The sequence below is a fragment of the Hirundo rustica genome, chromosome Z (assembly GCF_015227805.2).
Source record: "Hirundo rustica isolate bHirRus1 chromosome Z, bHirRus1.pri.v3, whole genome shotgun sequence".
NCBI lineage: Eukaryota > Metazoa > Chordata > Aves > Passeriformes > Hirundinidae > Hirundo > Hirundo rustica.
In genome coordinates, this window is record NC_053488.1 from 19,624,049 (window position 1) to 19,650,230 (window position 26,182).

Here is a 26,182-nt window from a genome sequence, read left to right on the forward strand (position 1 = left end):
CTCTGTTCTGAATATTTCTGATTTTTCAGAAGAACAGGCTTATTAAATGCCAAGATTGCAATAATTGTACACAAATATTGTAACAAGATGACCTCCCACAAAATAATCCATGAAGGAATTTAAATACGTAAATTATTCTAGGAACGCTGTTATGCAAGTGAATGTTCCCCAGTCCCAGCATCAGGATTTAAAGAAGGAACATGTAAAGTGTCCAGAACAGAAAGTTACATTCTACTAGCACTACCTTCTTTCTTTTTTTAAATTTCTTTTTTTTATGGCTATAGTCTCACGCTTTTTAGCTTTTTCTGTTTACAAATGCAAAGCTATAGCAAAGCCCTCCGTGCTGTGGTCTCTGCTGTACTCCTTGAATCCAACTCCTCCCAAGTGCAGTGCCCCCAGCTGGGGCAGAAGCTGTTCAGCTTTGAGGCTTCTACAAGACTTGTACTTTCTTTTGGGGAAGGTAGCAAGATGTGCTTGCTTACAACTGCCAGATGTGCACTTCTTTCTCTTTGAAAGCAGTAAAGAGGACAGGTGCAGGCACTGAAGGGAAGAGTGGAAAAACCAGACAGTGGGATGTTAGTTGCTATTCAGTGTCTCCTCTGGAGGTGATGAATAGGGCTTTGTATAAGTGACTTTGACCTTGTATTGAGAAATAAATCCCTCGGCCAAAGCATATGTAGCTAGAGCTCCTTCCTAAAAAAAATTAAATCATTAAAAAAAAAAAAAGCAAAGCTCTTGGTATGTTTCAAGATTACAGTCCTGGGTGGTGCTGGGCTGTGGTAGTATAAGGTTTTCCTGGGGTGGACAAGAGAGATGAAAAAGCTTAGGTGCTCCCGTGTCTCCTGCCCTGCGTGGGGACTGACAGGAACTGCCCTGGACCCAAAAGCTACAGAGGAAAGGGCTTATCCCCCCGAGAAGTGCAGGGCCTTTACTCCTTCCCTTAAGTTCTCTGGGGAAGCAGAGCAAATCTCCAGTTAAGTCCCAGCAGCAGTGCTGGGAGGACAAAAAACAAGCTCTGTTTACCTGCTTCAGGTCCAAGAGTTTGTTCTTGTAGCTGTGTGATGCATCTGGGAAGCACTGTGCAAGGGGAACCATGAATTTTTTAAATGTACTCCATCTCCTGTAACATCTCTACAACTTGCTTCTCCTGGTCCAGATGACACTGTGGTCTTCAACTGAAGCAAAATAACAACATCCCCTCTGATTTCAGATTCCTGTGTGCTTCCAGGTCACCTTGGGAATTTAGCATTAGTTTTGTCTTGGCTCATTTAGCCATAATGGGCTTTGTTGCTGTTGTTCAAAAAATATAGACTATCTAGCTTTTAATTACTTACAAGCATTTAAAGGCTCACTGCTTAGGGCTACCACTGTTCCCTCTAGCCTTTTAAAGTTATTGTTTACATCAAATAGCACAAAACCTGCTCCAGAACAACCTTTCCACTGACCTCCTTGAAGCTTTGGATCAGGATCTCAAGGGCCTGCTAAGGTCAGGGTCTGTTTGTCAGGACTTCTTTCTAATAAACAACCAGTCAGCTATCCTGCTTTTTAAAAATGTGGTCTCTTTACTGGTGGTCTGAGTTAAATTGTTTCCTTGCTGTGACACAAAGCACATGTAAATACAGCGTAGGCACAGGATTAATTTTTTTTTTTTCCTATGGTATTCCTTTCCCATTAAAAGCAGGGCTGGTCTGGCAGCCATGGTACACATGGTTTTGTCCTTGACCACAGTGGGAGAGTTGCATCATCTGCCTCCCATTCAGGGTGATCAACCATGCTTTTGACTTCACTGGTGCCTTTCTGACTGTCCAAGAGGAGTCATGTGTAACAAAAACTTGGTGCTTGAATCCTCCCTTACTGCTTATAACTTAAATATCTCAACATTTGAGATCTGGCATATGTGTTTGGTTCCAAGACACCATCTCACACTTAGGATTTATTCCACCCTTTTAAAATAAGCAAACACAGCATGGGAATAAAGTTGTCCTTCGGTTTGCGCATTTACTTCTTAGCTATTCCTTGCTGCCTGATTTCCTGCGCATCTTGAAGAAGGGCCTGTTTTCCTTTGTACTTTACCATCTCTCCAGTGATTAGAAAAGCGGACTTTGGGGTGGAAAAAGGAATCCCATAATGGTACCTAGTTTGGAAATATGCTTGTTTCCCTCTTTAGGAAATGGTTCTTGGAGAAGAGGAGACAAACATGACCTTGAAGCCAAGAAAGCATACTCATACCTCCAGACTGTCACTCTGCTGAGGACTGTGAAGCCTGAGTTTGAGAAGTTTTCCCTGGAGGTGAAAAGTTCTGCTCAGAAGCAAGGTCTTAATGAAGATGACAACGTAAGTACTTGATGACAGTCTTCAGATCACAGCATCTTCAAAAACATGCTCCTAATTAAAGCAGAAGTGGCAGTGAGACCTTATCAGGACAGGAACACCAGGGCTCAGTTGCAAAATTGTCCTGTTGCAGTTTGGGTGGTGTTTTTTGTTTGTTTGTTTGTTTATTAATATTATTACTGTCATCGTTTGGTTTTTTGTGTGTGGTTTTTTGTTGTTGTTGTTGTTTTTGGTTTTGTGTTTTTGGCGTTTTTTTGTGGATAATGCAAATTACAAGGATAGACTTGGTCTAGGTGCACTATATCCGTGCACGAGCATCCATGACCAATTGTTCTGTGCTCATCTCCTGATTCATCAGCAGAAAGGTTGGGCAAAGGCAGGTCTCTCCCACTCTACCTCTGATAGGTCTTCTTAACAGGCAAAGTAATTCTGCCTTCTTTTTTGTTTTCTCCCAGCAATTTATTTTTTTTTTTTAGAATCTAATCTCAGAAAGTTACACTCTCTGTATTGTATGCAATGAAGTCATTCCTCATCCGAATGAGAGTTTTATTTCTCAACAAAACATATTTAGTTTTTTTTATTTTGAACAGTCTAAATATCAGCAGAATCCTTGCAAGTTGCTTTAGGCTTTGGGGAACACCACTGTCTTTCAGAGGTGGACATGGGAAACCATGTCTTTTTTTAACCTCTCAAAATATAGGAGGAAAATGCCCTTGAAAATTGCTTTTGAGCTAGTGCTAAGCTAGTTCATTAGGCATTTTCATTGAAAAGTCATCTGTGGAACCAAGAATGTATAGCACATACCTACAGGGATTTCTGCATGCTGGTACATGTACTTCCCAGAGAGTCAGCCTTCTCCATGGTGCAGTGTAAACTTTCCAAATACGCTTATAAAGAAAAGAAGCTAGAAGGGAGTTTTGTCAATCCTTGGCTGTAGGAAATGAGAGCCTAAAACTCAAGAAAGCAACCCAAACCCTTAATTTTCCACTTTCCACTTAGGCTTCTATCTCATCCCTTTGCTTTAAGCATTGTATCAATCTTTAGTTCATCTGCTTGTACTTGAATGTTGCGTTAAAGAATGAATTGTTTTTCCTGTGGTTTATTGTATGACTTTGACTACCTGTAGAAAATTTGTTCTTCTTAGAACATGAATGTATTTTATTTAAATATTTAATCTAAAATGTTAGATTTGAATCACAACGGTGGTTTATATTATTCCTGCAATATTTCAAAAGCTAGTCATAGTCTTGTTGGCATGTTTTGTCTTGGGTTAGTGGCGAAATGCCATCTCACAGTTTCAAGGTGCTGCTCTCTGAAGAACATGCTAAATGGGTTCTGAAGTAGGGCATGGGACTTTAATTAGTGCTGTTCCTCCCTTTTCTCTCTCTGTCCTTTTGCAGATGTCGCTTAGTGAGCTATGTCCTTTGAAAACCTGCTATGTGCCTTTGGTTGTGGCTGGTGAGAAATGTGATTTTAAATACTTAAGATCCATTCATCTGCAGTATTGTGGCCTTTTTTTTTTTTTTCTGTCTGGGCAGTGTGAAATCTCCCCAGATTAAGAAAAGCCTTATACTGCTGAGAGCTCAGGGTGCTATCTGTGGGAAGTTTGAGGGCAGGCAAGAGGATGCTTTTCTCTTCTTTAGCATGGGGACCCTCTGCAAACCCTGTGCAGTGTTGATTTGGGCTGCATAGATACAAGCCCTGCTCTGGTCAACCAGAATTGGATCGAGGGGAGAGCAAATTCCACTGTGCCAGCATGGAGCAGCATGGGGGCGATTTTGCAGGCTAATGTGTTTGCTGCAGACTCCCTCACAGCTGCATGTCTACTGCCAGAAGTCCTCTGTCATCATTCTTCACCCCGTGGCTGCTGTGTGTGCTGTCAGTGCTCCTGTCTGTCCTGGGGCAGCAATGGGGGCTGGCTCCCTATCAACTCATCCTTCACCTTCTTCTGCCTGGCTCTGAGGGCTGCCTCTCCCTGTGTCCCATTTCCACCTGTGGTCCAGAGTCCTTCACCTTGTTCCAAGCACTCCTTCACACAAAACCTTGAGCCTTTGCTAGGGCCAGGCAAATTGCATAGGCCTCCTCCCGCTGCTGCTTTGCCTACTCCTCTCCCTGTTCTTCCTTTCCCACTTGGCTTTCTTCTTGCTTCCTAATCTGTTCTTGCTGGGACACAGAGAACATCCTGTGATCTGTGTACGCCTACCACAGATTCCTGCCATCTGAAACATCAGCCCTTGGCTCACAGGCAGCCTCCATGGTGGGTGCCACTGCGGTTCTGGAGCTCTCTGTAGAGAGGATGCTGGTCATGGCTATGGGGGAAGGAGGTTTGGTTTCAAATGCAGAGCATCTTGGTATTAGATGGATGCTTAACTAAAATAGACATCAGCAGAGCCTCCCCTATCTTCTTTTTCACTTTTTATGGTAAAATAAAATGTCTCTAAGAGAGTTAGTTTCTGGTGAGTATAGCAGAAAAAAACCCTAATAGCCGTGTTTCTTTATTAACAGTGTATGAACTTTAACTTTCTGGTTTGCTTTGCACTGTTTATGATGAATTATACATTTCCCCACTTCATATTCCCTTAACTGATTGTCCTGCTGCCCTATTCAGAGGAGAAATGTTTTGGGGCAGCCTTTGGGATTAAGAAAAAAGCCATTCTGAAAACTAGTGGGGAAAAATAAAAAGCCAGATTGAAGGCCAGTTCCTTCCTCTCTGAAAAATTTCTGGATAGTGGGCACCCATTAAGTGGGCTTTCTTTGGCAACAAGGGGAAAAAACGTGTCCTGAGTATGCATTAGGCAAAAGTGTCCTCCAAGGAAAGTCAGTGAAGGAAAAGTCCTTGAGCTGAGTGGGTGGGAAGCAGCAGAGATGGATTTTGCTCTGCTGGATTCTGCTCCTTAAAATAAAAACTACGTAGAAGGATAATCAATAGTACAGTACAGTACTCAAGTCATATCCATGGGTGTTGAAATATAGTCCTCTTTCTTTTCTGCAAGCTGTGTCCCAAGAGGAGACACTTAGGGAGGTTTGGATTTGAAGCATTCAGTATGTCTGCTTTTCTGTGTGGATTTTTCCAATGTCATGGGAAAATGGGGCCCCAGGCCCATGGTCTATATTATCTTACAGTGACTCTAACTCAAACAAAAGTCATTAGTGCTGCCATTTTGTCCTGGCCTCTTGCCAGCACTAATCCTAAAGGCATTATTATCTACCAAAAAAGAATATAATAAAAATGGAAAATAAGCAGATGACAGAAGGAAAGATAAGGAAGACAGAAAGGGCAAGGTCCTAAGGCAGCAGCTGTCCCACTGCCAGATGGAGAATACATGCAGCCCTTGGAGGAGTAACAGGTCAAGGAGTGTTGGCTGTCTTCATCGCCAGCTGTGCAGTCACACAGAAAAGAGAAAAACGTGTTTTGGGTACGTCTTTCCCAGCTCAGAAGTTTCTATTATTTCTGCATGGGTGTTATGCTTTGGAAATGGGGAAAGTGGAAGAACCTGTGCCTTATGAGCAAGCAGGAAAGTGTGGAGAAGAATTTCTCCAGGAATCTCTCTTGTGAAGTAGAAAGCTTCCTTAAGCAGCTTTTAACTAGACAGCAATGAAAATAAGAGTGGCAGAGAAGTTCTGGGAATGCATCTTAGAAATATTTAGGTTGCCCAGCACAGGGCAATGGTGATGTTCCCTGTCTGCAGTGTCCCACTGCAGTGTCCCATTGCAGCAGCTGCCTGAGTCCATTAGCAAATATTATTAGTTCGCTTGTCACCAATCTGAGTGTGAAAACAGTTACTGTTATGTTAATATAACCCAAAGAACTGTGGGGTGAAGCAATAAATCTGCTTAGCCATCATTTCAGTATTCAACAGTGTCTCATGTTTTTTCAAGAAACATCCTGTAGTTTTGTAGAGAGCCTGACCATTTTATTCTGTGCCTACCTGAAGATCGACTGCTTGGAGAAAATAAGCAAAAAAGGAGGGTTTTTTCAAAAATCTAATAAAAAATGGGTTTCAGGCATGCAGTAGAATTGCTTTAATGCTTTACTACAAATTGTGGCAGTTTTCTTACTTTTGTAATGTTAATGCATTAACAAGACATTAACAGCAGGGAGTCCTGTTCTCTATAAACCAGCTAACTTTGGTTTAATTGCAAAATACATGGCAAGCTCTGCTTGAAGACCTATAGCCTAGTTGAGGCACATAGCAGTGGGAATTGCATGCAATTACTTCAAGGAAGAATTTAAAACTGCCTCTAAATGGGCATGTGAATAATTCCCAACACATACTGTAGTTACAAATGTTTATGAATAAACAGTGTTTCAGTTAAAGTATATGCATAAGCCATTTTTATTAAATAATGCTGAACACTTAATGAATTGGTGGTAAGGTGCATTTTGGAAGTTCTTAATGCATCTTCTGTTCCTGACTCAGGTCTAGGATTCAATAAATGCTTTTTTTTTTTATGTCCAACACAGTATTCTGAGCTCAGATGATTTTAAGGCCGGGAATATTTGCTCTTCTGAGGTTACAGACCACCCATGGCTTGTTTTTTCTTCTCATTTAAAGCTGAAAATGTAACTAATTAAACAAATATTTCTGCTGTGTTAACTACATGACAGCATTGTTCACAAGATGAATGCACGGGTTTTTTCCAACCTACAGCCTTTTTCAGCCTGAAAATGAGATTGGGAGAAGGGAACTGGAGTCTGATTTGCCAGTAAAGTTATCTCAGTGAAGGAATGAGCTGTGTTGATTAATTAGATCAGCAAGATGCCACTCCCTATTAGAAAGGGGAACTCTGTTTTATTTAACATTTTCAGCCCTCTGAAAGGAGGAACAGTGCACTCAAGAGCAATCTTTTTAGCTCCAACAGTTAACTACAAAAGCTTCATGGGAGGTAGCTGTACTCATAAAGTTTATCCTCTCGTCCATAACATCCGTGCCAGACTCTTCCCTGTGTGTATTCCTTACGTCAGCCTTTTAATTAGGATTGCACACCAGCTGAGATAAGGCTGAGGGAAGTGAGCAATTCAGTCTTGTAGCTGTGATACTGAAAATGTAACTTATTCAGCAATGTCCTTCTCACTTGTCTTTTTTCAGGCACAGGCAGGCGAGATTAATGTTAGGCAGTCTTTTGTGTCTTCTGACTGCATAAGGATGGGAGAGAGTTTTGAGGAGATTTAGGGAAATAAAAAAAAAAAAAAAGAAAGAACCCCCAGACCCTGCCAGGGGATAATTTGTTCAAATGAATGGGTCTATTCAGCTGCTGGAGTGCTTTGCTAATTGTGTTTGAAAGAATAAAAGCAAACCACAAGCTGCTTTCAGCAGCCGGAAAAAATAGTTTCACATGCCAGCTTATTAACAAGATGAATTCTATTAGTAAAACATATTTAGGATTTTCGCGACCAACCCTTCACCCCTTGGAATTAATAAGAGTGTCTTTATTTTCTGTAAGAGGAGTATTGACCTGTGGACCGTAAATTTGGTGAATACAGCAGACACTTTTTTTTCTCCCCTGAACTTAATGCTTCCTCAGTGATATGAAAGACCAGTGTGATCCACATCAGGATCTTAGGCAAAACTACAGTGTAATAGTAAGTTATTTGCCAGTAACAGATGTCATAAAAGACAGTAAAATAAATTATTCTTCTCTCTTCCAGTGGATTTGTTTAGCTTTTCTAGCCTATCTAAGCATATTTTTGAAGCTATCTTAAACCATGGAGGAGGTAGTGTAAAACTGTATGTATATCTGGAAATAATATCTGAACTTTTTTGGGAATGTAAAAGTTTAGAGTTGATCTTCATGGATATGTTGTATATTTTCCATAGCCCCATGTTTTTACTTGGATTTCACAGGTCTTCACGTACTACTTAACTAAACAGGCACTCAGAAATTCATGGGTAAGGCCCTCTTTGAAGTGCTTGCTAGAAATATGCCTTATTTTCCACTGATAAAGTGTGAAAAATATGTCTTCTTGCAAAATTCATAGCCTGTTTCTGGTTTTAGTGTTTCTCCATTTGCTTTGCAAGTAAATGAAAAGCTAATTTGTCCCACTGAGGTATTGTTTTATGTAAATTTGTAGGCTTTTTGATGCTAGTATAGAATGGTCCTCAGGTAGGGCTCTGAGATGTTTGAATGAAGGAAAAGGTAGACTCTGTATCTCATTTTGCATAAAATGTCACTTGAAAAATGGAATACCTTTGTTTAGCAGACTTTTTAGCGGCCACTGCCTTTTTCTGTGAGTCTTGTTCTCTAGGTATCTCATGAAAATAACACTGAGTTGGAAGTTTCCTTATTTTCTGAAAGAATATTGAGCTCAACAAGGCATGAAGAGGAGGTTTGGGTGAGTGTGTCCCACGACAGTTGCAGCCAGCAGCAGGGACCTGGGCAGGCAGCTGGAAGCTGTTCTGCACTTGCTAGATGGCTGATGGCAAGATGAGATGCTCCAGCCTCAGCACCTTAGGTGCTGTGGAGGGTTCACCTAACCTGTGCTGGTACCTTCACACTGTGGTCACACAGATTGGTTTAAGAGTCCAGCGTTTGAATTCTGTCTGAGCCAGGCAGTTTAATCACAGAATTTGTCATGAGGGTGGTAGGCGGTGTGGGGAAGGAGCCATACTTTGTTTTGTTTAGGGATGTAAAGGAAGAACAATTCTTCCAGGGCCAGAAATGCTAATTCTTTGTTTGAGACACCAGAGCAGAGGAATTGTTGCCTGCACACTGAGATGGCCCAGGAAAGTTTTCTTGTGTTCATTTGGGGTATTGGTATGGTGTAAGTGATTCTGAATGACAGCAGGGCAGGGTCTAACTTTGTGATACTCACAAGTGACAAGTCCTCTAAAAAATCAGTGTAAGTGGCAACCAGTAATATTTCAAATCTGAGGTCTCCTGCTGTGTCAGCACATTCATTTCTTACGGCTAAGTGCTTGGAGGTTAAGGTGACTGCAGCTCTGGGAAAGGCTCATTCTCCAGAGGGAAAAAAATCTTTAAACAGAAGGGCAGGCCAGTCCCGTGGGTGAGTCAGGTCACCCTGGTGTATGAGTGTTGGCAGAGCCAAGACAGGCAGCAGTGCTTGGGTGTGCTCCACTCCATTGGGCTGTAAGAAAAGGTCAGTGTACAATGTGCCAGCTGATTTTTTATTCTTTTTTTCAGGGGATATTTAGCAATTTTGCTAATGCAGAGGGTGTAATGTAGTCATCCTGTGAGAAGGGCCTGTGTGAATAAAGGCAGTGGTGTTCTTGTGCATGCAAGGAGGCATAGGAACCCACAGGAGGATACTCAAAACTTTCCTTCTCTCTTTAGTAGATACTTTTTTCATTAGGAAGAGAAGTCTGGGACGAAAATGAGAAGGTCTAGCCCATGCTAAAAAGAACTAATATATCAAAGCGTACTGAAAAGACAATGAGTGTCTCTGTCCCAGAGCAAATGAATAAGAGGGGCATGAGAAAGGGGCATGGGACAATGGGAGGAGGGTAGGTAAGGACGCCCTTTGCTCTGTGGCTGGGAACAAGGTGACATTCACTGAGCAGGACATTTACATTTGATGGGAAATGTGTGTGTACAATGCATCCAGTTAACCCATCAGCCTGCAGGCTACAAAATATCTTAGAGAGCAAAACCTAGTAGGATCTCAGGGATCAGACAGTCCATACAGAGAGTGAGTTTTTAGTTTCTTGGAGTGGCTGCAAATCCTCAGATTGAGAGGTATTAACTACCGTGCTGCTGCGGAAGAGTGGGAGGATGTGTTTCAGGTGTGCAGCTGGAACCTTACTGGCTGCTGACAGGTACACACAAATGTCTGCTGATAGGTGCTGTATCTCACCTGTGCTAAAGGGATCCTCGAAGGGATGCCAGCAGAAGGGTGGTTAATCAGCCAGCTGAACACCTTTCATCAGATATACAATATCTGAAAGATAATAACGAAACCAAATAGTTAAATTTTAAGTTATTTGGAATGGAAGCGTGACTAATAGCAGCCTGAGGGTTTGCATTAGTTCCATGCCATTAAAGTTTACAAGTTCATATGCCCATTTACCCTGGTATTTAATAAAAGGATCATTTGTCATGGCAACCACACCCTCAGGTGGGCACTCCTAGCAAATGATTTACTCCCAGCCCAGAGGTCCCCCAGGTCTTGGCAGGTCATTACTCTCCTCCAGCACCTGTATGTCAGTTCCAGGAGTGCCTCCATCTCAAGATCCCTGCAGACAGGGCCGGGGAAGGGTGGAATTCAGATTCTCTGAAAGCAGAGATTGGACCCTGAAGTTCTCTCATGCAAATTTAGTAACAGGGAGCCCAGGGCTTTTAGATGAAAGGGGCAGGGAATTAAAAGGGATTGGTGCCCTGTGGGGTTTTGTAAAGGCTTTATTGCAAATTCATGCAGTGGGGAGTTGTTACCTGCCTGTGTGAGAATAAGGGTGAGAATAAGTGACCTTCTGAGAGTCATGTAATCCCTCATTCTCTACCTCCTCTGCGGGCAAGGGTGAGGCGGGATACTGTTCTTAGGAATCCTGGTTTTGTGTGCCTAATTTTTGCCTGGTGCTGAATAAGAATCTTGAATGACTAATCCCAGCTCCAAGTATACTTTTGAGCTAAGCACCACTTTTGGCTGTGTCTAAATAATTCATGTTTATCCAGCCCTTAAAACTGTAAAGCAAATGCTCTGCTGGGTAATCATTGATAATCTGCTGCAAAGCAGAAATCAAATGCTCTTTTTCATCAGCTGTGTTTTTTACCCCATCCAAGATTTTACCAGTCCACCAGCTAGTGCAGCAGTGTAGTGCAGGTAAATTCAGTCTGAACACAGGAATTGTCTCCAAAGTGATACAGTTATTTTTTCTTAGTTTTGCATGAGAACTGATGTGATTTTGAGAGTTTTTAATAACAACAACAACAAAAATTTAAAAAAAAATAAAAATTGTGGTTTGGTGATAATGTTAGTGATCCAGAACCCAAAACAATTGCACATTGTACAAGGATAAACATTTAATAAAAAAAGTCCTTCCTGTTTGTCCTAGCTCTGCATTAATTCAAACCACTTTAACTTATTTTAGCAAGTGGAACTGATTTTTTCAGATGAGTGACTGTCGTCCTGAAAACTGAGATGTTCCTGCTTGTAAAACATTCTTCCTCGCTGACATCAAAAACTTAATAGCTAATGAAAGGATGGGGGTAATATTTTTTTTTGGGTGCTGAGTGTTTATCTGCAATTAAAATGTCCAGATTTAAATATCAACTTAAAATGTAAGCATTCATAACAACTGTATAACAGATTATCATTACATTACATTACAATTGTACAACAGACTACCAGCGGGGATTCTTAGAAAAATCTATTTAAAACAAGCATATTTCAGTTTCTCTATGTCTGTGTGCTTTCAGCTGAAAAGAATTTCTTTAATATCTCTTGTGTTTCACCACTATGACTAGATGTATAATTTCTGGACATAATTTTGTAACTCATCACATGACTGGCCACATAGCTTGTTAGAAGAGAGGAAATCCTAAAAAAGTTGGAAGGTTAATTTCATAAATGACACCTGTACCTTCTATGGTTAAGATCCATTCAGTATTCAGGCAGTCGCCGTATAGCAATATGTGCTGGAGATCCTTTGCACCAGGTGTTTATCTGATGTTAGAGGTCTATTATAAACATGGAATATTTCACCGTAACTGCAGAATCACAATAATGTATTCTCAGATTCTATCCTTCTCCTTCTCCAGGTGACCTGGAGCCATTTAGAGCTAAATTATAAAAGTGAATATTATGTGTGTAAATCACACATAAAGGAGAAATTCCTCTAAATGATTATTCTGTAGGTAGTTCAGTTCTGGTACAAAACAGTTCTGCTCCTTAGATACATCACTTGCACTCCTTTGAGGGCAACATTAAAAGGTAGTGCAGGAACCAAAACCACAGAGAGGTAAAGTGGCTGGTAGCAGCTTGCAAAAGCAATCTGAACACAACGGATAGAGCCAGAAATAAATCCTACACAGGTTTTCAGGGGGAAAATCTGGTCTAGAAGAGCATCCTGTTTCCTGGAGCAGGGCAGTTCTCAGCTCAGCCTGCCCCTGCTTTGGCTGTGCCAGTGGAGGTCTGGGGAGAGTCTGAGAGCCCAGTGATGTCAGGCCATGGGTTGAGTGCAGCAGTCAGAGCCCTTTGAAATGACTGTGAGTGAAGTTCCAACTCTGCTGAGGTGACAGTTCCTCTTTTTGTGTTTAATGGAAGGAGCTCATTTTGGCTGTAGCTGGAAATTTCTGCCCAGCCCTATTAGCAGCAGGCACTGGGGCTTTACAGCTGCTTTGTAAAAAACCATAGAAGAGTGCTGCAAGCAATAAACAAAGAATGGGCAGCTTTTGCAGGCAGTGGAGTGGAAGGTTTTCTCCATGCCTTTGTATCTCAGTTGTCACTGTAGCCTGATGTTTTTAGCTGACATTTCACAGTGCAGCTGCCCTGTAGTCTGGGAATGAATAGATTTTTGCTTCAGTTCACCATTGAGACAGTAGAGCAACTTGTGGCTGCCCCAGCCAGAAGATTGTGAGTAAATCTACTGGTTGTTCAGAAATGGGGTATTACGAAAAACAAGGAAGAAGGCTTGAGAATGAGATGAGATACAGGAGCAAAAGAGCTGGCTTTGTGGTTAGTTTACCAAGAAAATAACCTTCACTGGCAAATAGCCTTAACCCCCTGAATTTGGCTGCCTTTTTGAAGTAAATCACAGTTACTGCTTTAATTTGTTAATTTACTTTCATTTTCTTTTTATTAATATTTTTTATTTCAGCTGACCTTTTCTTGGAACAAGGGTTCTGGTCCACAATTGGCTTTAAAGTGGATGGGAGTTTGTCACTAGCGGTACTTTAGTCCTGCTGGAGTAAGCATCCTCTTGGCTGAGTGGAGCAAAGGCACAGTGCTTTGCCATGCCTGGAGCGCACATCAGCTTGTGTAGCAGCTGAACAGTACAGGCAGGCCGAGGCATGGTCTCACCCTCAAAGAAGTGGCCTTAATTGCAGCACAGCATCTTTGTGTCCCATTCAAACAGAAGGTGCAGAAAAAAGCAGGGATCTCACTCTACATCTTGTGTCTCAAATGGTGCATGCAGGCTCTTTCATGGTGGAGGTGGGCGGCTGATGAGCTGCAAGCAGTGCTTGTGCCCAAGTCTCTCTAAATGCGGGCTTCACTTGCAAATTCCTTAGGCCAGGGACACGTTGTCTGGTGTGCAGAGTGCTTGGGTGGAGCACACGCCTCATCTTCTCTGCTCTCAGCATCGCTGCTGCTCCACTGAATATTGGCAAGGAGATGAGCACAAGCAGATAGCTTGTTGGAAGAAGCCTCCTTGATGACAAGTGATACCTTGTTCAACTGTGGTGCTGAACTTTTAGGCTATAAATTTTAGGGTGGAGTATAAGCCTCAGTCTGCAGAATCCCACTAATAAAGTCACGTGCTCCCCTATAAGAAAAATGGCTTCTGGGTTTCTACATACACAGTGTTTCCCTGTGAAAAATGAAATTGCTGCAACAGTACTTGAATAAATCTCTCTTAGATATGCATGAGGTTTTACTGTAACGCTCTTTCCCTTTTTCTAGGGAGAGATGGGAATTCCAGCCCCAAATAATAAAGTGAGTTTGGATATATCTTTTAGAAAACCAAGTCCTGAGCTCTGACCTCATGTGTTCTTGAGCAGGTGCCCATTTATATATTTATAGAGACTGGATATCAGTGAATGCAGTGTGAGGCTTTCCTTGACTGCAGCTGTGTTGCCCCGAATTTGGTGTAATGCCATATATTCTTTTACAGTTTTGAATCAGATACTGCAGAAATGGCCTTCTTGATAGGAAACATGCGTTTATATTATTTTTTCCTTTGTCTTATTGTTTGTTTGAAGCACTGTGGTCCAGTAGTGGAGCACTATGGTTGCTCAAGCAAATAGTCTGTATTTTTAGTTGTAGGCATCTAAACATACAGATTTGATTAATAGTCTTACAGCTTTATTCTCCTTTCCAGTTCCTGCTTTGGTTCCACAGTGATTCATCCCTGTCTCTAAGCACCCCAAGACATGCTGTTTATGACACCTGACTATGGGTGTATCCCCTGGCTTTGCATTTGTTGTGCTTGGGAGTCCTTGAAATCCCGTTCCCAGTGCATGTTAGCATTACCCAGCTGTTATCCGTAGGTGATATTCAGGAGCTCTGTGAGTTTCTGTTGCATAATGAAATGGAGAAATCCTGTGAGGATCTGAGGAGATGGATCGTGGGTTAGTGAAAACTTTGATAATCATGTTAGGGTGGTAGCATGCAGGATCATACGTGGTAATGTTGTGGCAGTAGGACTGATACGTTACTGCAAAGCTGGAACTGCGCATGACTTTGCTGGTTTGAAATGCACTTTACCATTTCTCAGGTAATGATCAGGTGCAAGAATATTCTTCTCTCAGCTTCATGTTCTCAATCTTCATGTCAGTTCCACCCAGTTTCTTGCCTTTTGGAAAGGAGAAGTTTAACACAAAATCAATTTGTAATAGTGATGTTTTATCTTAAAAAAAAAAAAAAAAAAATTAAACATGAATCATTTCCCTATGTTGACCATCTACTGTATGGGAATCTTGAGCATCTTGTTCTAGATTTGTGCAGCTCAGAGAAAGGTCATAGCAACTCATCCAAGAACTGCTGAAGGCCGCTGACCATCTCAGGACCATAAATAAATACTTAGAACATTACGGGTTGCGGGAATGTCCTGAATGAGAATATCCAACATCAACAGATGGTATTAAAGAAAGAAATCCCCGCTGTAGAGTGAAGTGCATAGTGCTGGATAGTGAGTCAGCAGAAGACAACCGAAGATAAGTATTAAGAATGCATGTATGAGAAGTTAGTTGTGTCAGGGCTTCTTAGAAAAGAAGGGACCGTAATTATAATTGGCTTGGTGAAGGAGGATTAAAAGGGGAGAACTGACAGTTAAATTGCAACTGCTTAGAAAAATACTTCTATTGAGATATGTTATAACAGTGTGAGATACAGTAGGAGCATCATGTCAAAAACATAAATTGCTAAGGTTTTTGCAAAATATCTGGGTACAGCCCTCTGCAGTTCTCTAGGGTCCTCTTTGATTGGGGTTGAAGCTGTAGTTTGACAACTTGAACATCACTGTGGATTTACTGGAAAGTAGATATAGAGACTAGGTGTGGGAGATGTTGTTTGCCTTTTTCGTAGGGAAAAAAGTGATGATGATGCTTTCCACTAAGCATGGAAGTGGTATGAATTGCTGTAATTGCTGTGATTCAGAGCTGGGCAGTTCCAGATGGAGGAGAATAATCTTATATTACAGTCAGTAGGCAGGATATGGAAAACTGGGTCCTGCATTGCTGTATCTTGGCTGTCTTCCACATCAGTAGTATTTTGCATTGCTGTGTATGCTGTTAACACCTTGGTATATATGAACAGTGTGGTCACAATATAGCTGCTTGGGGAACTATAACTTTGAGCTGGGTAAAATTTACGCATGTGATTTCCACTGAGAGGGGTTGTTGGGTTTTGGTTGTTTTCTTTTCCGTGATAGAAGATGATTAATTAGAGTAGAAAGGCAGGAAGATAATTCCTATGCAGTTAGCATACTTACTTTTTAGGTGTGTGGTATTAGAATAGGATGTGAAAGTAATACAGATGATAGCTTAGAAAGAGATTTCCACGTACTTGTGCTGCAGCCTCCAAAGATGTTCAGCAAACCTGGCTGCTTCTCTGCTGCCAGTGGCATTGCTGCCACATTGAGAGGGTGGCCCTGCAGTATGGGCCAGGGACGGGAACATTTCAGTAGATCTGACATGCAAATTGCGATCACAGCATTTGGAGCTCTGCTCACACCTGTAATTAAAAGGCAGCATAAATGAAAATGGAAAACACTACAGTAAAAATACTCTGCTTTATATTACAGCTCAACTGAAAGAACTTTTAATTACCTATAAGATTAATGGGCCTTTAATAGATTTTATACTCTGTTCAGTTTTTGTCCTGAGTGGATCTGAGATTGAATTAACATGGTATTAATTACTATGGACACCTTCAAGCGGCCAAAGACATCTTCACAGATGAAGACATCTTCACAGTTACTCTCATTCCTATTCCTGAAGCATTCCTGGAATATAAACTTTATAATCTAGCCCTTTTAAATGCTTTTGCTGCAGCAAAGAGCAAACCCTTCAAAATTTTTTGCAGCTGTTGCTTGGCATTTTAATATTCCTCTGTCCTACACATCATGCAACCCACAGTCTGTGTGCAGTTGGGGCAGTTTACAAAAGATTGAATGAGATGATATGCAGGTAAATTTTATTCCCTTCATGGGTTCCTGTATCACCTTTCAAAAACTGCTGCTTAAATGTGTTCCTAGATTAACGTGAAAAGTCTTAGGTGTGCCCAGCACCTTGTTTGGTTGGGGAGGGTAAGTGCAATCCCATCTGCAAACAGTGATTACAGCTCTTTCAGGAGATTTTAAATGGCATAATTTTTCCATTGTTTCAGCTTCCTTGACAGCATGAGATAAAATGCTGGGGTTTATGTGTGAGCAACTGAGCAGTGGCATAAATGACTTTCTGATGATTTTCTAATGTGATTTTTCACATGTAATGTAAGGAGTTTTGGCCAAGTGGAGCTTTGGCAAGAGGCTGTGGTAGTGACCTCCCAAACTGCCAAGTGAGTTTTGACAGGGCTTATCTGGCAAATCTGGAGCATCTACAGGAGGGTTTTCAGGACAGTGGCATGAGTAGATTTCAGGTTGAGCACATTAGCTGACAAAATGGATTCTGAAGGTTGCTGTGTTACTGAGAGGTCTTTGCCATGGATAAAAGAAGTGACAAGTAGCTTTCCTTGAAACAAATGCCAGTCGCAAACTGTAAATTTGCCAGCAAGGAGGTATAGCTACTGAAGAGTCTAATTTCTCTCCTGGGCGAAAGAATGTCACATTAAGAAGGCTGAAGTTTGATCATCCACAGGCTACTTGTACTCTAACATTGGCACATGAAGCAGTTGTCGAGCTTTGTGGTTTCTTGGTGTGGTTGAGTTTCACCTCCTTTCAGGCTTTCTCTTTACTTCAGAATAACTGCAGCTGCCCTTTAGTCCGTGGCTGTCAGTGAGCTGAACTGTTCTGCACCTCCCGTAGCACCATGGGTTCTTCCCCCCGACAAATGTGATGCATAGGTTGGAGTTACTGAAAGTCCAGTTTTAAGTGTCAGAGCAATGTAAACTTTTATATTGTCAATCAATCATTCCAAAATTCTCCATACTATTGGCAACTGCTTTAAGAGCGAAGGAATATAGAGGTGAGTTGTTTACTGAAAGTAAGAGTACTGAAGTAAGTACTGAAAGTCAGTGAGAGACCCCCTAATGTGGTTACACCTTTGCCAGGAGTTGTTTTTTTTTATTGCAGTGAAATCTTGAGTGGATGGGAATGTCTTTCTTGCAGCTGAAAAGATAATTCATTCTGAATTACTGTGCACCGAGAGAGTACATTGCCCTGCTGAAATGTGAGTTGCTCCCTACAGAAGAGGAATACCTGTGCTGCTCAGGTCATCCTGCATCAGCTTCTGCTGATGGGTCTCCCTCTGAACTCCACTCCTGAAATACTTATTTCTTCACCGCTGAAGCATGTCAGACTCCTGAGAGCAAACTTGTAGTGTTTCTGCAGCGCTCAGCTGTTAACTGCTTTTGTAACTCAAAGACCACAAACTGTAGGTTGTCTACGGAGGTTCGTTGGCAGCAATCTTCTTCTGTATTAGGGTTATAAAGCAGGGTTAGGGTTATTTGGGTTATTTCATTCATTTCATGTAACTGAGAAAAGTGTAAAGGACAGGAAAAGATTCTCCTGGTAGTTCCAGAGAACACATTACTGGAGACGGTAAGTAGTTTTCTCCATTGCTCATTTGTGAGTGGAGAGATGCTTGGCTGAACAAGGGCCAGAAATGGAAGTGGTAATCATTAAACAAGCAAATCCACCAGTTGTGCTCTCCAAAAAAAATCATGACAGAACATACTTCCCAGTCTTGAGAGGTGCAAAGTCCCCTGTGCAGAGAGAGGGCATTTTACTTGCTGCTGTGGGTTGAGGGTGCTCAGCACCTGACAGAATCTCACATTGTCAAGTGCAGGATTTGTGCCTCTAGGCATGGGAACTTGGATCTGCAAATTTCTCCCCTATCTGCAGAGCTATTCAGACACAACATTGTGAGTGACCAGAATAGTAGATAGCGGTTAACTGTTTTTAAAAATGGGCCAGAAGTTGCTGTTGTCCCCCTGAGGTTTTTTTGACCTATATTCCTATCTGTTCCAGCAGCTGATAAAGTAGCTCTCCAAATTAGTCACTTTGGTTAATTTGTAGTTTCTGTCTAGTCAATCAATTACCTAGGAAAGAAAAAAATCTGTATTTATTGTAATTGTTTTTTGTTTTTTATTCTTCTTTCTTTTTTAGGTGAACATGTTTGTGGAAGGATTCCATGATGCTGTTCTTCTTTATGCTCTAGCTTTACAGGAAGTCGTGAAGATTGGTTTCAGTAAGAAAGATGGAGAAAAAATAGTTCAACAAACACGGAACAGAACATATGAAGGTAAGAGTTAATATGGAATTCCAGCTTTCAGAGTCAAAAAACTTCAGGTGCAAAGTAAGGACTCATGCCTATTCTACTCCTAAGAGACAGGAAAGCAACCATATGAAACCATGTGCACCTTTAAGGCTCTCTCACATATCTCACCACTCTGTCTTTTTTTGCAGCAACTGTTGAGGTCTTGACTCAGTTCAAAAAACTCTTAACAATTCAATGAACCTCACTGATGTTGTAAAGAAATACCAATAATTTTCTCAGGCTCTTTATTTGTTTTTTAAAAGATTACAGCTGCTCGCTTTGCTCATGTTCATCTGTTAGGTCTGAGATTGCCTCATTTCTTCCATTTCACTTTTTTATCTTGAAAGCCTGGGAATGGATATAAGCAAGCAGGTGCCAGGGTTGGGGTTATTTTGTGTTTCCCAATGGGATTCCTTTGGGCCCTAGAAGGATTTCCCCCAGCCTTCTTTCAGAAGCCGTATGTGTTGTCTCAGAGGCAGCAGCTGAACACCACTGTGCCTTTCTGTGCTTAATGATTGAGGATGCAATTCTGCAGTGCAACCGGCACTTGTGTGTCACCCTGCTGATGCAAAGCAATGCAGATGCTTTTGCCAGGTAAGGATTGTAATAAAGAAACTGAAGATTATTGGTTTCATCCATCATCTCTTCAAATATTTCCATCCGTCTCATAGAATAGTCCAGTTATTTGATGTAGGACTGGCAAGATTTCCTGTGGAAATGCCTGAGAGAAGGAAACATTTCCCCTAGATAAAAAGTGAATGGTTCATCTGAGTGTGTAAGAAAAACCTCAGTGGCCAGGTTCGCAACTCTAAGAACGCATTGGACACAGTGTAGGAAGGCAAGAAATTTTCTGTTCTCAAACTGTGGTGTGAACACAAGGCAAAAGAATACTCAGGACAGCTTAAGGGGACACTTAAGCACTTTAAAGCAAGGGATTGCTTTAAATTATGCTGGTTGCAATCATCCCATAAGCAGCCCTGCACTGTCTGTAGGTTGTGCTTGGCATCTCACTATATCTCTTCCTATCTGTGGCTCCCCAAAACACTCTGTTTTAAAAGGGAGGGAATCTGACATGTAAGGATTTTCCTCTCTGATTGTGCTGTGCATGAGGAAATGCCCCAGCACAGCCTGTGTTTTCTCTGCTCCTGTTCCTGTGCTCCAGGAAGCCACCCACTCGTGTGCCCATCTGTCCTTTGTAGTACCATGTGCTCCACGTGGGCTAAATGGTTGATTCTCACACCTTGCTTGTAAAACCTGGCAGAGGGAAAATATGTTCTCTTTCCCCACTTGTGAAAACCAGATTGTTGCTGGTGGCTTACCTGTTCCGCTTATTCTGAAAATGTAGCTGAATTGGGCTGTGAGGGTGTAGTTGGTCAAAATTCTTGTAAGTCATATGCCTTTTCCTCCCTGTGGCAGTACTTTGCTGGACAGAAAATTGATTTTGAAAGATGTCTTTAACTCAGTGTCTTGCAGTACAGTCCCTTAAGGAAGATCACATCCCTTTATTCTGCCTGTGAGCCCCTCTTTGCAGTGGGTGCAGTGTCACAGAGCATGGTTCGTGCGCACCCATCAAGTTCTGCTGCAGGACTGAAGCTTTGTAATTCCCTTTGATTTTGCAGGCCTTGATAATGAGAACTCCAGTTTCAAGAATGACATTAATTCAGCTTCTGACATGTAGATATCTGATTGTCCTGGCACCTCACTTTACAGCCTGTTCTGACTTATCAGGACGCCCAGCAGAATGTAGATGCTGCTTTCTGCAGAATTCCATCTGCCTGCGACAGCTGCATGGACATTATGGGCTTAGGAAAGAATAAGGGTGAGGTGATCAAAGGATTTCTTAGTGATTGGGATGTTAAACACAGCGTGGTATAGTTTCAGGGCACATCTGGTGGAGAATATTTGCTATTCATTGGCATTTCCTCTGAATAAGTAGCAAAATTTTTTTGTATGTAGGTATCTCACATAGAAAAACAGGAAAAAAGTTGAGATAAAATCATTCCACCTTCATGCAAATGCTATTCTTCATTAAAGTTGTTTCAAATTTTCCTATCTCTGTTTCTTAAGGAAATTACAGGAAATGTCAACTTTTCAAATTCCTATTTTTGATTCAGATGAAAAATTGAAAAATTAGTCTTTACTACTGAAAAAAAAAAAAATCCCATAGGAACTCCAAGTTCAATTTCAGTACCTACTTGCAAAAACTGAGTTTTGGTTTTCTTAGGTCATGAAAGTGTCTGTTTCAGTAGCACCTCCTGTCAGATCCAGAATCCAAACTGATGTGTAAGCAAGGACATCACAGTTCTTCAGAGTGGCCTCTTCTTTCAGTGTCTCATAGCCAAGTGGTTATTACACACATTTGATTTCCCTGCAGTAATTGAATTGAGAACTGCTTGATTATTGTGTTGTTACAATGAAATAGGTGTTTGACCATAATCTTAGATTACCATTATATATTTTGAAACCCACAGCAAGCTGATATATTCCTGACATCACTAAATCTGGAGATACAGAATAAATGGAGGCCTGTTTAGTCTATTGTATGCTCACTATCACTAGGCACATTGGGGGCACTTTATACTCAGAATATCTGACCTCTTTCTTCTGATTGACTGTCACTGAGAGCCTGAATCTCCATGGCTTTGTGCCTGGTCTAGGCGTGTGGTTGGTGTAACATGGATGTACACTGCTGCCTGTGCCTTGCACAGGTGTAAATGGCTGTGATTGGTGTCAGGCAGTGGAGGATCACATTTGAGAATATCTGAGGTGGAAAAGTGTATCTGCAGTCTTAAGATGTCTTCATCACAGTTAATTAATATTGTTTGATGGATTTTAAGAACCCGTTTGACTTACACCTCAAGAATTTGAAGCCAAGCTTTTTGTACACAAGGGCATACCTTTAAAGAAGAGGTTTAGATTGATTCCGAGATTGTGTTCATTTCCCATGACAGATCAAACAAGTTGCCCCACTGAGGCTGTGCAGTTTCCATCCTTGGAGATTTTGAAGAGCAGATAAAACCCTGAGCATCCTCCTGGCTGATGCTGCTCTGAGCTGGAGGTTGGGCTCAAGATCTCCAAAGCCCCTTGGAACTTGAGATACCCTATGAACCAATGAGTCCCAGTTTCCCCAAAGTTTTTTAGAAATTGTAAAACAAGGAAGTGGAATGGGGCTCTAGGAATGTAAACCAAACTGCATGTATTACATAGTTAATCTTATGTAGGTGAATGCAGGGCTTAATGCATATGTCGTGCACATGGTGCCCCTTGTCCATGCCATCTCCAGTATCCCATTAGGTGGAAATAACTGGACTGTTTGGGTGCAGCAGCCCCTTCAGCCTGTGGGATCTAGGTCTCTGCCCCTGTGTCCTCTGCAGCACATGAGCTAGACTCTCTTTATTGAGGTATCAGATATTTCAGGATTAGGCTCTCTGCAAATAATTCACATTAACTATATTTGTTTTAGCCTTGCATGCTGGTTTTTGGATTAGATTTTTCTCACATATTCTCCAGTCTCACAGGTTTAATATTTAAAAGGGAGAAATGTTAAGAATTCAGGAATGTAGGCACCAAGATGAAATTACAATTTCTTCTGGAATGCCAACAAAAATGCAGGGAGACTGATGAGATTTCCTGTCATATCAGTCTGTAAAAACCTGTCCACTGTTTTCATGTTTTGCTTGGAAAGGCTTAGTATTTTAACTAATTAAATCTTCTGATTCCTCACATGCCATTCTTTAGGCATTGCAGGGCAGGTGTCCATTGATGCCAATGGAGACAGATATGGGGATTTCTCTGTGATTGGAATGACAGACCCGGAGGCAGGCACACAGGAGGTAAGGAAACAAACACCATTGCAATTGGCCACTGATGAATTAGTAATTCAGTATAAAGCAACATGATATCATCTCTTTACTTGGTGGCTTAATCTTATCAACTTAAAGACCAAACCCTTTCTGTAAAATAGCTATCTTGAAGTAGTTATAGTAAGTTTTTTAAACTTTCTTCTTTTCTTTAGCAATACAACTTCACATGATGCTAGCCTTTAACTGGAGTGAATTGTCACAAGCTGGCTAAGCACTGCTAAATTTGAATATGAGAAATTATTATTTAAAAATGAGCAAGGGTTTTTATTTATTGGTGGGAAGAAAGAGTAATCTTACAGCAACAGTGATCCACACGTTGTCCTGATGTATTAACACAGCAAGTACAGGTATTTAAATCTTATGCTGTGGACAGCCACATGCAGGAGTGCAGACCTTGCCTGGCTTTGTTTGTCAGGCTGCCATTCCTGGGTGCTTTCTTTTCATTGTTTAAGAAACATTTTAATCAGGTGACTCCATATACTCCATGTAGGTTATTCCACTGGACATAGAAGGAGTGGAAGAGATGGACTGTGAAAAAGTCTGTGAGAAACAGCACCAGCTGCACACAGAGAATAGCATGTCTGGGCTGAGTTTATTAATACATGCAGTGCCCTAAGTCCAGCTGCAGTGTAATGCTTTTGTTAGATGCAAAATCAGCATCAGCCTCGGCTTTGCTGGTCTCCCTGATTTCAACAAACTCAAACAAAGTAGCAGTATCCGAGCTGGATGTAATGCGGTTTTGAATCCAGTGACGTTACATTGTTGTTGGTACTGCAGCAGAAAAAAATTCAAAGAGCCGTTTTAAAAATGTGGGGATGTCTTATGTGCTTTAGTGTGTAAAAGTGATTGAAAAACTACACCAGTAAACTGCAGATGCTCCCAGGGGCTGCAGGAGCACAAAATGGTTGGGGTAACTGTGCTGTGAACACAGCGTCTCTTCTGTTTGTTCAGCCCAGTAGTTTTTATCTCATTTATCAATTTATTTCCCTCTCTTAACCCTTCCTTCCATCGCTCTTTCACTTGCAATTTAAACTACCTTTTTTTTTTTTAGATGTTACATTTATTCTTTTAACTTCTTGTAAAATTTCCTTCCACTTTGCTAGGTACATAAATACACATAGAATTAACATTTTACATGTGATTGCTTACTACTTTTGTCTGCCACATAATTTCTACCTTCATGCCTCTCTCTAAAAACATTTTTTCTTTGATAACTTGTTCTATTCATCTGGACAATCTTTTCTCTGTACGAGAATGTTTCTCAGCTGAGATGTGCCACATGGATGGGTGTTTGGACAGAGCTGTGTTCCCAGTTCTATCCACAGAGTTTAAAGCTATAAAAAAACTTAGACCTCCTAGTTTGACCTCTGCTATGTTAGACACAAGCAGGTTTCTTAACCTTTATGGAGCCCTGTAGTTTACATTTGACTAAAACTCATGCTGTAACAGGCAATTTTTTTTGGTTTGGAGACACTGAAAGAACAGGGACTGCCTTGCTGGTGCTCTCAATGTTTGTTCCACAGGTGAACCACTCCTGCTCTCCAAAATCTATATCCTTCCTCTGATCTGAATCCATGGCGTTCCTGCTTATAGCTTTTTGTTTTTAAGCCATTCTGCATATTTTCTTATTTAGTAAGTCTGGGGTAGAAGACTTGCCCACACCTGCTTGATAAATTAAACAATCTCTTAATAAATAATCTGATGCCTGTGAATGGTCTCTGTTTTTTCCAGTTTACTGAATTTGCCCTAATTTTTGGACAAATGTTGAGCACGTTAATTCTTCAAAGGATCTGCAGCTCAGTTGCAATTGCGAGAGAATGTGTCTTTATTTAGTGTAAAAGATACCTTTGTGTATTTAACCAGCGCAAACGTTCTTTAAAGTCATTGGCTTCAAAATGAGATTCAGGTGAAATATTTGAAGAGGCTATCCATGCCTTGAATTCTAAACCTAGTGTACTAATACCTGGGTTTTATCTGTGGTAGGACAAATAGATCTATTGATATGCTTCTGCCATTGCTTCCAGCCACTTCAGTGTCACACTATATGGTCTTGCTGCTGTACATAGATGTTTTAGATATATTGCTCCAGTAGATTCAACATAGATTATCTTGAATAAAGCCTGAAAATGCTGAAGACAGGGCTGAAATTCTGAAGTGCCTTTATGAATCAGTATGAAAAAATACTACCGTGCTACCAGAATAATGCATATGTAAATATCAACAACTATACAGATACAAGATTTGAATGTTTTAACTTAACACAATGAAATACCTCTGAATTCTGCCAAAACAGAAAACTTCAGCCTGGTGTGTGTATTTGAGAGTCTCAGCACTCAAAGTGCTAGAATTCCTGGAACCACAGAAGTGGTTAGATGGGGAATGGCCTTAAATATCATCCAGTTCCAACTCCTCTGCCATGGGCAGGGACTCCTTCCACTGGTCCATGTTGCTCTGAGCTCCATCCAACCCAGCGCTGAACGTTTCCAGGGTTGTTGAAGATATATGCACAGATTCTTTCTGCAACTTGTGCCAGTGCCTCTCCACACTCAGAGCAAAGAATTTCTGCCTAATGTCTAATGTAAATCTCTCATCTTTTAGTTTAAATCTGTTGCCCTTGTCCTGTCACTACCTGCCTGCAATAAAATTGTTCTCCCTCTATTGTATAAGTCCTCTTGAAGTACTGAAAGGCTGAAGTGAGATCTCCCCAGAGCCTCCTTTTTTATAAAGTTGAACAATGCCAGCTCTCTCAGCCTTTCCTCACAGCAGAGGTGCTCCAGCCCTTTGATCATCTTGGGGTCCCTCCTCTGGACTGGCTCCAGCAGGTCCCTGTCCTTCCTGTGCTGGGACCCCAGCTCTGGCTGCAGAGCTCCAGGTGGGTCTCACCAGAGCAGAGCAGAGCAGAGCAGAGCAGAGCAGAGCAGAGCAGAGCAGAGGGGCAGAACCCCCTCCCTCCCCTGCTGCCCACGGGGCTCTGGGTGCAGCCCAGGACACGTTTGGCTCTCTGGGCTGTGAGTGCCATGGCCGGGGCATGTCCAGCCTCTCACCCAGCAGCACCCCCAAGTCCTTCTGGGCAGGGCTGCTCTGGGTCTGTTCATGCAGGGCTGCTCACGCTCTGTTCTGGGTCTGACATGCCTCATGTCCAGCTATTGATGCTTTCACTTAGCTGGGTGACAATCCTGAGCACTCAACTCACTATGGAGCAATTGAATAAAAGCCCAGGGAGACTAGGAAGAATATTCAGAAGGTTTAAAGGCTTTTGTAAACTGGATTTGTATAGAAGAGAAGCCTGAGGGCAGAATCAGGTAAGAGCATAGGAATATGTGAAGCAGTGTTTCAGAAAGGAAGAATTTCTATGACCACTGACAATTTGGTAACAAGTGATGGATAATTACAAAAAA

General features: G+C 41.5%; 1 protein-coding gene across 1 annotated transcript in view; it reads left to right on the forward strand.

Annotated features, from left to right (window-relative positions):
* Positions 1-26,182, forward strand: part of NPR3 (natriuretic peptide receptor 3) — a 38,483-nt gene that overhangs the window by 7,017 nt on the left and 5,284 nt on the right. Inside the window, exons 3-5 of the mRNA XM_040090142.1 lie at positions 2,168-2,334; positions 18,771-18,906; positions 22,660-22,754. Of these exons, the coding sequence (XP_039946076.1) occupies positions 2,168-2,334; positions 18,771-18,906; positions 22,660-22,754 (398 nt within the window). The remainder of the gene's footprint in view (positions 1-2,167; positions 2,335-18,770; positions 18,907-22,659; positions 22,755-26,182) is intronic.